General features: G+C 41.8%; 1 protein-coding gene across 1 annotated transcript in view; it reads right to left on the bottom strand.

Annotated features, from left to right (window-relative positions):
* Nucleotides 1-12,803, bottom strand: part of LOC115373316 (CUB and sushi domain-containing protein 3-like) — a 285,861-nt gene extending 273,058 nt beyond the window's left edge. The window contains exon 1 of the mRNA XM_030071637.1: nt 12,626-12,803. Coding sequence (XP_029927497.1) covers nt 12,626-12,803 — 178 coding nt within the window. The remainder of the gene's footprint in view (nt 1-12,625) is intronic.
* Between the last annotated feature and the right edge of the window lie 2,338 nt (nt 12,804-15,141).

Raw genomic sequence — 15,141 nt, 5'->3', positions numbered from 1 at the left:
GTTAGCTGCTAATATAATTTATATACTGTGCTTCATATGGCTTCATATAGACACAAGTGCCGTGTTAGCAGCCAATGTTAGTAGCGCTTAAAGTTAGCGACCGCTTTTAGCAAAATCAGACATTAGAGATCATTAAAGTTTAATCAAACATTTTCATCCGAAAAGCAGCAGGCTTAGCGAGGATGCTAACGCAGCCATAAGCTAGTCACCGCCTTCACACGTCTTAAAGAAGAACAGACTTCTGTTTAGCTAATTATCTAATGGTTTTCTCCTCCAAAGACCTACGTTTTGTGGAACCATAACTTAGTGAGAATAAAATCGCCATTTATTATCATTAGTTCGACAAAATTTAAAAGGTTTAAAATTCACTTACCGAGCCAGGTGAAAATTAGGCAAATAGGGTCCTGGTCACGTGCTGCAAAAGACTCCACTCTGCCACCTGGGCAGGTGTCAAAGTGTATGGCCAAACTGAAGTGGTTAGGAAGTGTCCCCCGCATGTGTTCTGCCATATCACATTTGCCAGTTACAAATCACGTGTGGCCCAAAAGTAAAATCTATCATCTGGGCCAAGTGCTTCAATTACAGAACTGTCCCAGAGGAGAAATCCCCTCCATTTTTGAAGGTATGGCCAAACCAATGTGGTTATGATGTGGCCCTCATGTGTTTTGCCTTATCACATCTCAGCCAGAGGTACCAGCTAGATGCCACATGTGGTCCAAAAGTCAATGCTATCAGGGTTGGCCACTGAAGAATATTCCACTTCTTGGCTTTCTCTAACTCTTGGGCTGCTTTCACAGTATGTTTTGGGTCATTGTCCATCTACACTGTGAAGTGCTGTCCTATCAGTTTTGTGGCATTTGGCTGAATCTGAGCAGATAGTATAGCCCTATAAACATCAGAATGCATCCTGATACTTCCATTAGCAGTCACATCATCAATAAACACCAGTGAGCCAGTTCCACTGGCAGCCATACATGCCCATACCATAACACAGCCTCCTCCATGCTGGACAGATGATGTGCTCTGCTTTGGTTCCTGAGCTGTTCTTTTAATTCTCCACACTTTTCTCTTCCCATCATTCTGGTACAAGTTAATCTTCATTTCATCTGTCCAAAGAACCTTGTTCCAGAGGCTTTTTTAGATGTTTTTTTTTTTTTTTTTTTTTTTTTTTTTTGCAAAGTCTAATCTGGCCTTCCCGTTCCTGAGTGACACCAAGAGGTTTGCACCTTGCTGTGAAAACCACTGCTGTCACTGGTGTCTCTGTATTTATTTTCTCACAAACGTCTCTTGACTGTAGATTTGGACAATGATACACATACCTCCTCGAGAGTGTTTTTGACTTCCCTAGACATTGTGAATGGGTTTTTCTTCACCAGGGAAACAATTCTTTGGTCATCCACTTTAAATGTCTTCTGTGGTCTTCCAGGCTTTTTGGTGTTGCTGAGCTCACCACTGCATTATTTCTTTTTTAACAGTTTGGATCCAAACTGTTAATTCGGCTACTCCTAAAGTATTGCTGTCTGTCTGATAGATTTTTTTATTTATTTTTTTTTTCTTTTTGAGCCTAATGATGGCCTCCCTCACCTGCATAGACACCTCTTTGGATCACAGTTTGAAGGTTCTAATAAACAGCTACAAATACAAACACTTGGAATGAACTCCAGACTTTTTATTTTCTTAATTTGTCATGGAATAATGAGGGAAAAGGCCACACCTCACCAAGAAACTGCTGAGTGTGGTGACAATGTATAAAACTGGCTGTAATTCCTTAATGGTTAATGCCATATTTTTGTTCAACCCCTTAAATTAAAGCTGAAAGTCTGCACTTCAATCATGTCTCAATTACTCCATTTCAAATCCACCGTGGTGGTGTACAAGGGCAAAATTATGTGTTGTGTCACTGTCCAAATACTTATGGACCTAACTGTAATTGTCACATACAAATGGACTTAAGCTATAACTTAGACTTGCACTCAAATGACATAAGACACAGTCAAACCCAGGATTTGTGACTCATGAGCAGTGAGTGGAAAACAATAGCACAGATGCATTGTATAAAAAGACAGAAAAGTGCTTATTTTTAGGTTGCAAATGACTGGGATGTATCTAAATGTCACTTTGATGTGTGGCAGCAGCTGCAGTGCCTTTGTAAGAACATTTGGCTATGTCTGTTGCATCCAATAAAATGATGGAAATTTGCAAAACCTGCAATATCATAGTACAGAATGTTACATCAACATCAAACTTCATCTGACACCTGAGAACACGGCCAAATAGTGCAGGTTTGAGAAAAGGAAGAGGATGTTTAAATCCAAAAGTCAAATATATTGGTTCTTCTTTTTATATCGGATCTCAGTCACACAGTATTCATGGAATGCTCATGTTTCAAGAAGCCTGGAACACCACTGCAGCTTGAATCACTGAGAACGCAACAATTTCTACTCTTTCTATTTGATGCTCCTAGCATGCATATATGCCCTAACACTAATTTCGAGCATAGGACAGAGGCGACATTGTCTTCCATCTGTTGGTCTGATCACTTTAGCCCACTAAACAGCCTTTCTGCAATTTGGTCACCTCCCTGCAGGAAAGAAGAGCTCATCAGCAGTTGCTGCATGCTATCCGGTTCCAGGAACTGGGGGAAGATGGTCCTGGCTCCTGGGAATCCATCCATTCTGTCTTCTACCAGTAGTTTTATAGGAGCTTTTCAATTTGGACTACGAGTGTTTGTTTGTCTTGGCTCTGCCTTCAACACCCCCTGATTAGCTAACTACCCAGCAAACACTGTCCGGATGGTGACGTTGTGTCCCTGGCCAAAAATGGTTCCGGTTGGACACCAAAAAAAAAAAAAAAAAAAAAGCAACGTGGTTATGGGGCGGATGGCCAGATGGCGATGTTGTTTCCAGATCCAATAATGGTCGAGTCAGACCCTGTCTCACAAACCAGGAGATATTGAACATATTTTTGCTATGAAAAAAGCAAACACATGTGTCTTTGTTTATTTTGTTGAACACAACGACATTTCATTGACTAATTATTTGGTTGTGAAATGGTTGGGATCCTTGTTCAAACTGATAGCTGTATTTTGTATTCTGTTGTCAGCTGTGTTACAATACAGTAGAGCTGACTGAAAGAATCTACTCATTTGGGCATAAGTAGAGTTGCTTGAGGGAAATATTGGCTTTTGCTACTTGCTTTACAATATGTAACTATGTAAATTGTCAAAAAATATGACTGCAATACACACTGGAAACAGTAAGGTTGAACCTGCTCAGACTGAAAAGGGTATGTTGCATTTTGTTGATGGGTATGAAGTGAGTGAGTGGCTGAATTAACTCGCTTGACTGCAAGTTGTATTGGGCAGTGACAAAATGTGCTTTTGTTGCATGTTTGAAATGTTTTGCCATGGTAAGAGCCTTTTGCAAACAAAATGTGTTATTTTGGGAAGAGTGCCTCCCATTAGGCCTAAGCATTTACTGTTTTGATACCATGGTTTCTGAGTTGACAGAGGAGGTAAAGCGACTGAAAAAAACTGTAACATGGGCCTCTCTTTGCTCCTCTCCAGCTTGTAGAAACCCTGATTTAATTTCTGATTTATGAATCCAGCAATTTATTTCACTTTTAAAAAGTGTTTTATGAAATTGATTTACCAATTGTGCTATTTATTTAGGTATTTATTTAGGCATTTAATAATCTATTTCCAATTTATGTATCTATTGGTTGATTTATTTGGTCCTTATTTAAATTCATCTATTTCCTGGTGGACTGATGTATTCATTTGTAAAGCGTTGTATTTATTCCTTTTTTTGTAGTCAAATTAATATCAGTCAAATAATTACTCAATAAGGTGAAAGAGTGGATCTCCGTAATAAACAAACACAAATACAAACAAACAATAAACTGGATGGAATTACTACTTACCTCTTGTGTGTCCAGTTAGCAAGCCAAATACATTTGCCTCAAGATGGACAACTGGACTTCACGCATGTGTGTTTCACCAACGGATGTCAGTGACAGAAAGACGGACAAAGTTATGGACACTCAGAATTCTTGGCCTGCCCTGCTTGGGCAGTCAAGCAAAAGCTAAGCTTTCAGTGTGTTTATAAGCTATTGCGGGGTAGCATAATGTATCAAGTTATTATGTGCACTTGTGGTCTCAATATATATCTTACTTTAGATTACATTACCATGTAGCTGCAGTGCCTGATATTAAACAGCCAATAAGACAAAGTAATGAGACATTTGTAAATGTTTTTGAGATTAACAGCAGGTCATCTCAGACTTGACCCAGACTTGTCCTTTAAAGACTTGAGACTTGATAAGTACTCGTATTAAGTGACTTGTGAGCATCACTACTGCACATACATGCACACACAACATGTCCACCTCTTTCTCCCCTGTACTTTTGGAGGGCGATGGGGCAGGCCCCAGTCTATCTGTGCACAGATAGTGTTTTGCCTTCACCCTTCATACATAACAATATCTTTCTTCAAATACAACCTAAGCCCAATATCCACAAGGCTACTGAGCGATGCACTTTCAACCGTCTTTTCTTGACTTATTTCTGGCATGTAATGTTTTCTATCCCGACTTGATACTCCATTTCCTCATGACTGAATGTAGCGTATGCTTAGTCAAGGACATCTTTCCCCTAGATGGTATTTCATCATTGTTCATGATGATGGCTTATCACAAACAGAGGGGGAGAAAATAGCACCACTCCCAGCAATCAAAGAGAAAGTATAAAAAAAAAACCTGCATTGATTTGCAGCTGACCTTAAAGGTGAGTCAGCCAATAGAGAGATATCCATCAGTGAGGCCTGGTTACGGAGCAAAAAGCCAGAGCCCTTACCAAGCAAAACAAAGGTCAACAGGCACACCAGTAAGCTACATTTGCTGCAAAATTTCTGTCCCACTATTGTCTATTTACCAGCCCTCCAACACCACTGCCCCTTACTGATAGAGAAAAACAAGTGTTATATTTATCCATTCCCTTGCGTTGCAGGATATTGATTTCAGGTTTTGAGAGGGAGGATAAGTAGAGCAATGCAAAATTCTTTTCATATACAGTTTTGTGGTTAACATGGAGCCCACAAGCCCCTGGTTTAAAAAAAGAAATTAAAAATACAGTTGGTGTTTCACTCACTTCTCACATAACCTTTTATCAGAGAGCAGGAGGAAGAGAGAAAAACTTTTGTTGCTCGTCTGCTGTCAGAGCATGGATCTTCAGGGTCTGCTCCATATCAAATCAGAGCTGCTGCAGCACTTAGGTGTTATATTTAGAGGTAATTTTGTTTTTAGAAAAGCAAGCACTTTTCTCTCAGATCTATGACAAGCCCTACTCTGAGCTGCAGACATAAAATATGGAGGGAAGAGAAGATAATTTTTCATCATCACTACCAGAAATATAACAATGATGACTGCTTGAGCTTAGACAGCAACATTAGTAGACAGAAACCTTAAATCGATGTCCCCCAAAGAGGGATTTTATCTGCATGGCTGTGCTACACCTTCACACAATTCATACTGATAGAATGTGCGTAATCGCAGTCCCTCACTATGCCTGTCTGCATGCTTGATGAAAGGGAAATGGGCTCCATACAACAGAAACAGAAAAGAGGCTTTCTAGTGAATGACTATTACCTCATGAGTGTGTCACTGCAATTTGGAAAAGGGCTCTGAAATATTCCATTTGGTGGTTTTAAATTGCCAACCACTGAAGTGAAAAATACTAAAATCAAATACACTGCCACACTGAAACACAGCTGGCACCTGCACAAACACACACACACACACACACACACACACACACACAAACACACACACACACACATGCACGCACACGCACGCACGCACGCACACACACACACACACACACACACACACACACACACACACACACACACACACAAATGCATGGCATTGCACAAGGAAATAACACAGAGGTTGAGTGTCTTTGTGGCCAAGTATAATAGCTGTCTCTCCACGTCTGTGTGCTGCTGGCGCTTTAGCTACTTCCCAACAGATACAGTATTTTATGGCGAGACACCAATACCTCCTCAAAGTGCTACTGAGCCACATTGCACCTGATGCCAGGCCACCACTGTGAGAGCTGCTGTACAACACAAAACAGAGGGCCAACAACACATCTAATAGGATGCCTGTCTCTCTAACCTCCAATCCTCAAACAAACAATAAAATCAGCTCTTCACATTCCCCCAAAAACAGAAGAGGAAAAGAATACATAAAAAGAAACCCTTGGAGAAATATCTAAAGACAGCCACAGTGGCTGAAACAATACTACATTGTTTTGCCAGTCACCCAGTAAGCATCTTCTTCTCTGTGCATAGAGCTGACATGTCTTTCTAGTGCTGGCATATCCACAAATAGGACTAGTGTTAAATTGAGAGTGCACAGAGATTGATAAATATCAGTTTCCCCTTGCAGCTCCACAAGCCAGGGTGAAAGGTCAGCCTACACCACAGGGATCCCTAAAGTGAGATGATTAGTCAATCAATTATTTTTTCATTAAGGGCACAGCCGAAGCCTTAAAATGTGTTTTGTCGGCTGAAAAGGAGCTGTAACACTGCATGAGTGCTAAAATTTTTGGTCTGCCTTTCCCTACAAAAGAGACCAGAAATTCTGAAAGAAAAAAAAATAGTTAGATCGATTGTAATTTCAGCTCAAATGCAGTAGGGAGAAGTTAATAATTTCCTAAGGAGCCAATTCAGAAGCCTCTTACTGGCAGTCAAGCTTGTACACTCCACCTGCCCAGATCTGTTTTCCAACAAGGAATAAAATAATTCCCAGTGCTACTACTTCCAGGACAGTGATTGTAAAGTGATGCAGTTGAGAATATTAGCAGGTAGGGATTATACTCACCTATCAGTTTAATTGCTGTTGAAATAGGACTGTGAGATCACAGGACAGCCAGCCTCCACTAAGCAGACTACGCATCTGCTCAATTACCTTTGCATTACCCTACTTTGTTTCTCTGACAATGCTTTGCCCCAGCCGACTCTCTTCTCACAAATCAAAAGAGTATTAAGCTGACAGCCGTAGATACATACACAAGTGAGGCAGTGGCCACTGAGGAGGATTTCTTAAGGTAAATAGATGTATGATGGCCACAGCTTTCTGTACATTTTGATTGCAAAGAGGCTGACAAGTAAGCACTCTAACTACTCTGAGCTATAGTAAGGAACTGTGTATTCACTTGAATGCACTACTGAAATATGTTCTCTGCCTTTCTAAACATACATCGCCTTTAAGTAAATGGGAAATAATTACTGAAATACACCATACTGTGCTGATATAATTATAAACAAGCTTAATCGAATCATACCCAATTATTGTATGGACTATGCTGTCGCACATTAAATGAGCAGAGGAAATCCATATGGGATTATGCATGGAGCATCGCACTTTGTTGTTTGTTTCTAACATTGCACTTAAAATAAATGCCTTTCTGCCTTTGATTTCCTTTAAACTGTTAGTGAACACAGTAACTGCATAAATTAAACTGCAGCAGGCAGAGATACAGACATAGATGTTATCTGTGATTATGCCTCCAAACATATGACAGGAATTAATCCCTTCTGAAAATGGCACCTGAGGTGCACAAGACAGTCTGTAGCCTACCACGAATTTCCAGCCTTGAATCTCTGGGGGCATCCCCTCCTCAGCCTATTTCATATTATCTCAGCAAATGGCAAGTTAAGATATTTTTCTGCCTGAAGACAAGATATCTCCAATCCCCCTCCCCAAGAGAACTGCTTATATTAAAACTGATACCTGAGAAGAACTGACTTAATCAGATCCAGCAAACTATAGCTAACTATCCCAGCGACCTGTCAGCAACATTTAAAAGCCTGGCCCAGACCACAGCCCCTGGGCCAGAGGCCAGTGGACTAGCTGAGAAGTACTCCACTACATTGCTATGGCTATCCAATTAAATGGCAGCACTAAAAGAGGCATCGGGGAAACCAGGAAGTGACAGTGTTCCTGTTCCAAGTTCCCGAATCTTAGAAAAAAAGTATATTGTTCGTTACAGTTACAGTTGGACCCTGGTGACTATACTGCTGGGGACTGGCCACTGCTTTCTACTGTTCCAGCTCTTCTTCCTCCACTGTTGCAGAGATCAAGAACCTGAGGGGCAGTGGGATAATGCCCCGCATTCCCTGTAGATAGTGTATAATTACACAGACAAATTGTAATCCTGATTAGCCCCAGCAGCCTTCCCAGCCTGTTTACATAATCACATTGAGAGAAAGTCTTCATCAAGGGCTCTGTGGCCAGATTACTGTCTGTGCAGAACCCACCTGATTACCAGCAATTAGTGACTGCCTGCTACTCAGTCACCAAAAACTCAGTTTTTGGGTGTCAAACTTTGGCAGCGAAAAGGAAAATTGAGAAGAATGCAGTCTAGTCTCGAGAAACAGTAGTGGGATGTAAGACAGATGGAGAGTGATCATTTTCAACAATCTGCTCACTATCTGTCATTCAAAATGTTTGTCAGTGTGGAAAACATGCCACTGTGCCAGTGATTTTCAGTCCTGCATGTCCTCTCCTGTGACTTCGCTTGACTTCCCATGACCATTATGTCCACTGCTGTCTTGTCCTCAAGGAAGAAAGTCCCTACGGATTGGTTGAGAGACAGAGGGAAACTGAATATATGGTTTGAACACTCTGCTCACTCTAACCCTAACCCTAACCTTGTAATATTCAGGCTAAAGAGTGCAATCTACAATGGATTGAATTCATACAGACAAACATTTAAATCAGGTAGTCTTTACTGGCATGGCACATCAGTTTCCATGACATCACTATCGCTTAGCTATCTACCTCACTTCACAGCATTTCACTCACATGACGTTAACCACCGCAAGTGTATGTCGTAGGAACAAGTTGCTTGTAACTCTGTGACTGTTTCATTATTGTGGATTTGATTGATTATGGCTGGGACAAGAGATGCCTTGAGCTTGTCAAAAAAAAAACAAAAAAAAAAAACAAAAAACAAACCAAGCCCGTCTTGAAGTGCAGGCGAGCTACAGAACAATGCTCAATGTCAGTGGAAGAGAATTCAGTTTATATTCGACCGAGGTCTTTTGCTCTCTCTCTCAAAGAACCCAGTCCCTGCAATTTAGCTCCCTAAGTCTGTGACTGTGTGAAGCCCTGCAAAGCACTTCTATAAAGTCGCCAGGATTAAGTGACACAGTTGGAATGGATGTCTTTAGCTGTTTGGTAGTGGGATGTTGTTATGAAAACAGGGCTTTTTTGTTGGCCAAAAGCCACAATGCAGTTTCACAAATTCAAAAAACAAAATTGCAAAACACTGATGAGTATATTTGAGTGTCCTTCTTTATCCTGGTTCTTGGTTAATTAAATAAATCAGAAATTTCATTATATATTTTAACTGTAGAGGGCCAAGTATCAAACAGCTGCTGGTAGAAACTTACATAAGAATCACAAGTGTGTACCGCAGAGTGGCTTCAAGTCTTTATTTAAAATAATCTAGTTTCCAGTCAATGAAAAAGCACCTCTAGCAAAGCAGTGTTATACGTACTTCTACTTTGCCGGGGAAGACTTAAAAAAAAAGCATCATTATCTTAGCAGCAGAGGTGAGTCACAGGCCATATCTAGAAGTTCTCTTTTTACTTCTGCCAACATTGTGTCAACTGCCAGAGTAGAGGAATAACAGCTGTTCCATGCTTCCTCCTCGCCTTGCTCTGTCTTGCTTTCTCTCATTTCACTTCTTTCCAAGTGAGAACCCAGGCCTCCTCCTCTCCTCACTCGCTCCACCCTCCCTCCCTCCCCAATTCCTGGCTGGCTGGCTCCCTAATAAGGAACAGAACTAGGAGGATTGGCGGTGGCCTCGAGGTTTGACATTGCCACAATGTGGGTGGTGATGAAACAGCACTGTGCCTGACTCTGCTCGACTCGACTTGGCTTATTCTTGGTGGGCGCTGCTACTCTGCATGCTGCACATTTCATCCACCCCCATTAGACAGACATGAGAATTACTCACAGGGTGAACAATCCGCATGTAAATTGATATCTGCATGGGAAGCGCCCATACTAAGCTGAACACATGCATTCAACAGATACTCATCCATGCACATATGCACATGCAGGCAAGTGTGCACAAATACATGCACACATTCACACACACACAGAGACACACACACACAACACTGAAAAACAATACTTTCTACAAAAGTGAAAATTGACTGAATTGTAGCCCATATTTTTCTGAAACACTAACATTGGAGGGAAAACAGGTATGTCACAGATTGGACACTTTAAAGTCTGTACAGTGGAGTGAACATTCAAATAAGTGTGACTATGCACTGTTCAAACACACACACATACACACGCACACACACACACACACACACACACACACACACACACACACACACACACACACAACTGAAATCAAAATACATTTGGGAGTAAATGCTGACATTTTGAGTATGTCCTTGCAGCTAAGCTGAGAAGCACTGTCAACAGCTAACATCCAAGACCGTACTCTCTTTCTCTCTCTCTCTCTCTCTCTCTCACACACACACACACACACACACACACACACACACACACTAACAAGGGTATGATCAAAATGCAACTGGCAAATTGGCTGGCAAGGAGGCAAGGAATTATGTTGTTTTTTTTCTGTAGATATTGTCCAGATGTCAGTGGATAATGACATGGCATGAATATCTTAAACCGATGAAATGAGTGGATGGCCAAGACGTGACGTCAAACGTGGTAAATGAGCAACAATTAGTTTTACTGATTTTAAAGAACTAGCCCCATATCCATGTGAACAAAATGAAACATAATGCTGTGACAAAAATGGGGGTCAAAACAGAGGGGCTCGGGTCGCTTTAAGGAAGGGGATTTCATATCTCTGCTTACTCAGAAATAGTGATGGGAATTCCGGCTCTTTTTAGAGAACCGGCTCTTTTGGCTCGGCTCACTAAAAAGAGCCGGTTCTTTTGGCTCCCAAGCGGCTCTTCAGATTTTTTTGTCGCTTAAATTATTACAAACAATAATGTAAAATTATGCACAAAATGAATTACTAATGTAAAAAAAAAAAAACATGCGTTATGTTTTTATTTATTTATTTATTTATATATGTTTATTATATAAATATGCCTTTATTTATTCACTCTACATAGTGCTACAAAAAATATATTATAAAATACAAAAACAAACTTTTAACTAGGCTATTTACAGTTGAATTGAATTGCTGTACACACTGCAGCAGCCGCAACAACAGTTGCAGTAGACACACTGGCATCTTCATTAATATCAGGATCAACTGCTTGTGTTTTTAGGGTGGGGGTGGACAGTTGCCATGTGCCTGTGCAGGTTGTTTGTAGAGCCGGCTCGATAAGAGATTTTTTCTTGCAGACTCTACACTCTGCCTTTCTATTGTCAATAAAATTGAAATGGGTCCAGATTATACTCCTTTTCCTGCTGTCACTCATTTTCTTAACTCCACCTTTCCAGCGCGTTCGTGTTGTCTCTCCTTGTGGCCCCTTGCTCTTTCTCTTTCGTCTCCCTCCCTCCTGTTCGTGTGTGCTGTGTGTGTGTAACTGCTGGTCCGGGGTGAAGCTGCTCAGCGCAGACAGATGGCACCCACATCTTGACCAATCATGTGCGGCTTTCGCAGAAAAAATAACCAATCGGCTCCCGAAAAAAAAAAAAAACGGCTCCCAATCAGGAGCCGGCTCCCGTCGTTCACTTCAAAGAGCCGGCTCTTAGAGCCGGTTCGTTCGCGACCGACCCATCACTACTCAGAAAGGAGCGAGAAAAGCCTTGTAAACTGTGTTAGATAAAAAATGTCATCCCAAAATCGGAGGACAAGGCGGATATGGTTAGTGCTGATTTTTTCTATTTAGTTTATATTAATGCAGCTAATGCATTCCAGAAAAATGCAACCTGGTGTTACCTAACCGGCTACAGAGCGTATTCAAATGGGCAGACCCTGAGAAAGAGCCACCAGAATACTAACAAGCCCACCTTACACCTGCATGCACTGGCAAGTCCGATAAACACCAGTCGACAAATTGGTTCCACACTACTAATTGCCTGGGCCGCTTAAATGGTTCCAGCAGCATTTTTTGGTGGAAAACTGGCCTGACTCGAATCCTGCATTATATAAATACTCGAAAAGTCGACCCAGAAATGTGAAATGCGGATTGATTTAGCCGGGATAAATAAGAATCTCGGCACATCCTATAGGAAATCTGCAGTGCATGCACTTGCGCCCCAACAATTCACTAGTTAGCCTACTAAGCAAAGCAGCTCACGTAGGCTATTAGAAGGAGCGTAGGCTACCGCAAGAATATCTATTGAGCGACCCACTCAAAGCCTGCATTGAGCGCTAAACCGAGGAAATGCGTCCCCTAAAACTCCATCCAGTAAACCCCGGTTGCCTATTTTGCGCACGTCGGTAACGTTAAAGCTTTTGATTTTGCGCACAAGCACACACACACACACACACACACACACACACACACACACACACACACACACGCACGCACGCACGCACGCACGCACGCACGCACACACATACCAAGCATCAGAAAATACAGAAATCTGCTGCAGTGGCTCGTACCTTTCACACAAGTGAACATCAGTGAAAACATGAGATTCCAAAAAATAATTCCCGTCCTAATCCTCATCGTTTTGGCTTGAACAAAGTCCCCTCGACCACATTTAACACATCTCCTGTTGAAAACGTCCGGTAGTTCAATAGATCCGTCGTAGTATCCGTCCCTAAAGATCCTCTTCATGTTCACAACTAACATATGTATACCCTATGTGTTTTTTCTTCTATGGGGCTTAAGTATATTCCCTTCCCTTCTCAGAGGAGAAACAGGCACAGCCGCCTGCTGCGCTATGTCAGCTGATAGGAGAGAAGTGAGCAAGACTGAATTTTAGGATAGGACCACAGCAACCTGGACGAGGGCTCAACCATCTCGGCTGAGAGGGGCATCAAGTGTAAGGATCTGTGGTGGTGTGCTCTCGCATCTGCCGTCCAATATCTCTCCTTTTTTTTTTTTTTTTTTTTTTTTAAATTCCTGTATCACCGCTGAGGACAGAGTGAGGGAGAGGAATGCTCAATTTGAATACTGCCTTTATCGATCGGCAGTTTGAACTAGGGTGAGCATGTGTGAGAGAGAAAAGAGAGAAAAAGAGCGGGAGGGGGGTGGAGAGAGAGAGAAAGAGAGAGAGTGCATCCTGTGTAAGTGTGATGTGGCTGATGTAGGTAACAAATCATGAAGTGGGAGCGGAGAGGTGGCAGGGGAGGGGTGGGGGCACCAGTCAAAGACAGGAATGTAAATCCCGAAGTAGAAATGAACTGTGTTAATGACAGCCTCTGGTTATGAGTGTGTATGTATGTGTACGCGTGAAAGTGTGTGTGTGTGTGTGTGTGTGTGTGTGTGTGTGTGTGTGTGTGTGTGTGTGTGTGTGTGTGTGTGTGTGTGTGTGTGTGTTTGGGGGGGTACTGTACCGAAAGCTGATGAAAGAAATTCGCCCGGTAGGCAATCCCACCATAACTCTGATTTTCATTTTGGAGATCGAGCGGACCTGTTATTGGGAATGATGGGGTTGGGCAATTTGCAATGCAAAGACGGGATGATGACGGCGCAAAGTAAAGCTTAGCTGCAGTGGGCCTCTTCTGCCATCTAGCTACGGGAGAGTCACCGACCTCAGCCCTGAAGCGGAGAGGGTGAAAAAGAAAAGCAGTGAAGTGAGAGACTGTGATTGCACATAGAATGAACATTATTCGCTCTATAACGCATTCAGATAGGCTTCACCCAGAGCTGTCGATCCGAGATGTATATGGTTGTGCCTCCTATTTTTTACTGGCCCAGTCCCATGACTCACCTTTATTCCTTCCTATTGCCTTAAATAGCCCACCAAATTGAAGTTTCTAATACCGTATGAGCTCAGCAGTCTTGGGTCAGACTTATCAGCTCAGGAATATCAGGTGTGGCTCAAATCCATTATGCGCACATTGCCTCGGGTTTGAATATTGCCCAATTAATAATTCTGGCTGCACTGACCTCTATAGAAATCAATATCCCCTGCCTCAGTATTGGTGAGATTTATTAGCGTAAAGTCAGCGGGGCAGGTTAATAATATAACTTGAATAAATTAACTCAAAGGAGCTTCCTCGTGAGGAGATAAAGCCAGAGAGGCGCGTCTCAGTAACAAGCGAGAGCTGTCCGTGGTGCTGAAAGTTTCAGACGAGGCGGCTGTTGTAAATTCGGCTGCTCCTGTCGGCGATGTTGGCTTATACTTTCATCATTCTGTTATGAAAAATTATAATATGCAACAAATCACAATTATGCCTGTATTTGTCAAACACTGTTTACAGACAGAGTGGGTCAGGAAAGTTATCGTTTTGGCTCTCTTCCTGCTTCAGTCAACACAGTTTTCAGTCTAGAATACCAAAATGCTTTCAATATTATCACCTTTTTGTTCTGTGTCCGAGGTTAGTTAGGTAGACAAGGCACGTCCCCTCCACCCCATTCTCCACTCCCCACCCCCCACTAGCCCCCAACCTCCCACTCAAAGCTCAACCTTTGGAGAATAAATGAGAGAAAATAGCCTGGTCCCTCACCGGTCCCTCCTAATTATAGGCCAGCAGAGGGCAATGGGATAGTTGTCCAGTGGATTAATATTCAACAGATATAATACAACTCTGGAGGCTATATTATGGTTAATATAACATTAATGCATGGATTGCTATGATTTATTTAGGAGTGTTATCTTGTATGTAGCACTTTGTATCATACTTTATCGCATGAATGTTTTGAACCACATTTCCTTTTCTATTTTATTGTCTTTCCAACTGAATACCCATGAAATGGATTTCAGCGCTTCTTTAAAATCTGATTTTACATGTTGTGAACATTTTGATCTAATCTGTTTAATTGAACTTATCTATTTCATTTCACCTATACGGGCTGAATTGCTATCATGTGAAGGCTAGATTTATATCTTTGCCCCATTTCTCTGTAGAGTTGTTTATCTCAAAGTTTATGCAGCAGGAGCAAACGACCGTGTATCTGCCAGTAGGAACAGGGAGGTTCCTTATTCCCTCCTGGAATCAGAATTCTT

The sequence above is a fragment of the Myripristis murdjan genome, chromosome 16 (assembly GCF_902150065.1).
Source record: "Myripristis murdjan chromosome 16, fMyrMur1.1, whole genome shotgun sequence".
NCBI lineage: Eukaryota > Metazoa > Chordata > Actinopteri > Holocentriformes > Holocentridae > Myripristis > Myripristis murdjan.
The sequence above is the reverse complement of the archived record's forward strand: the minus strand, read 5'-3'. Positions and strand labels throughout refer to the sequence as shown.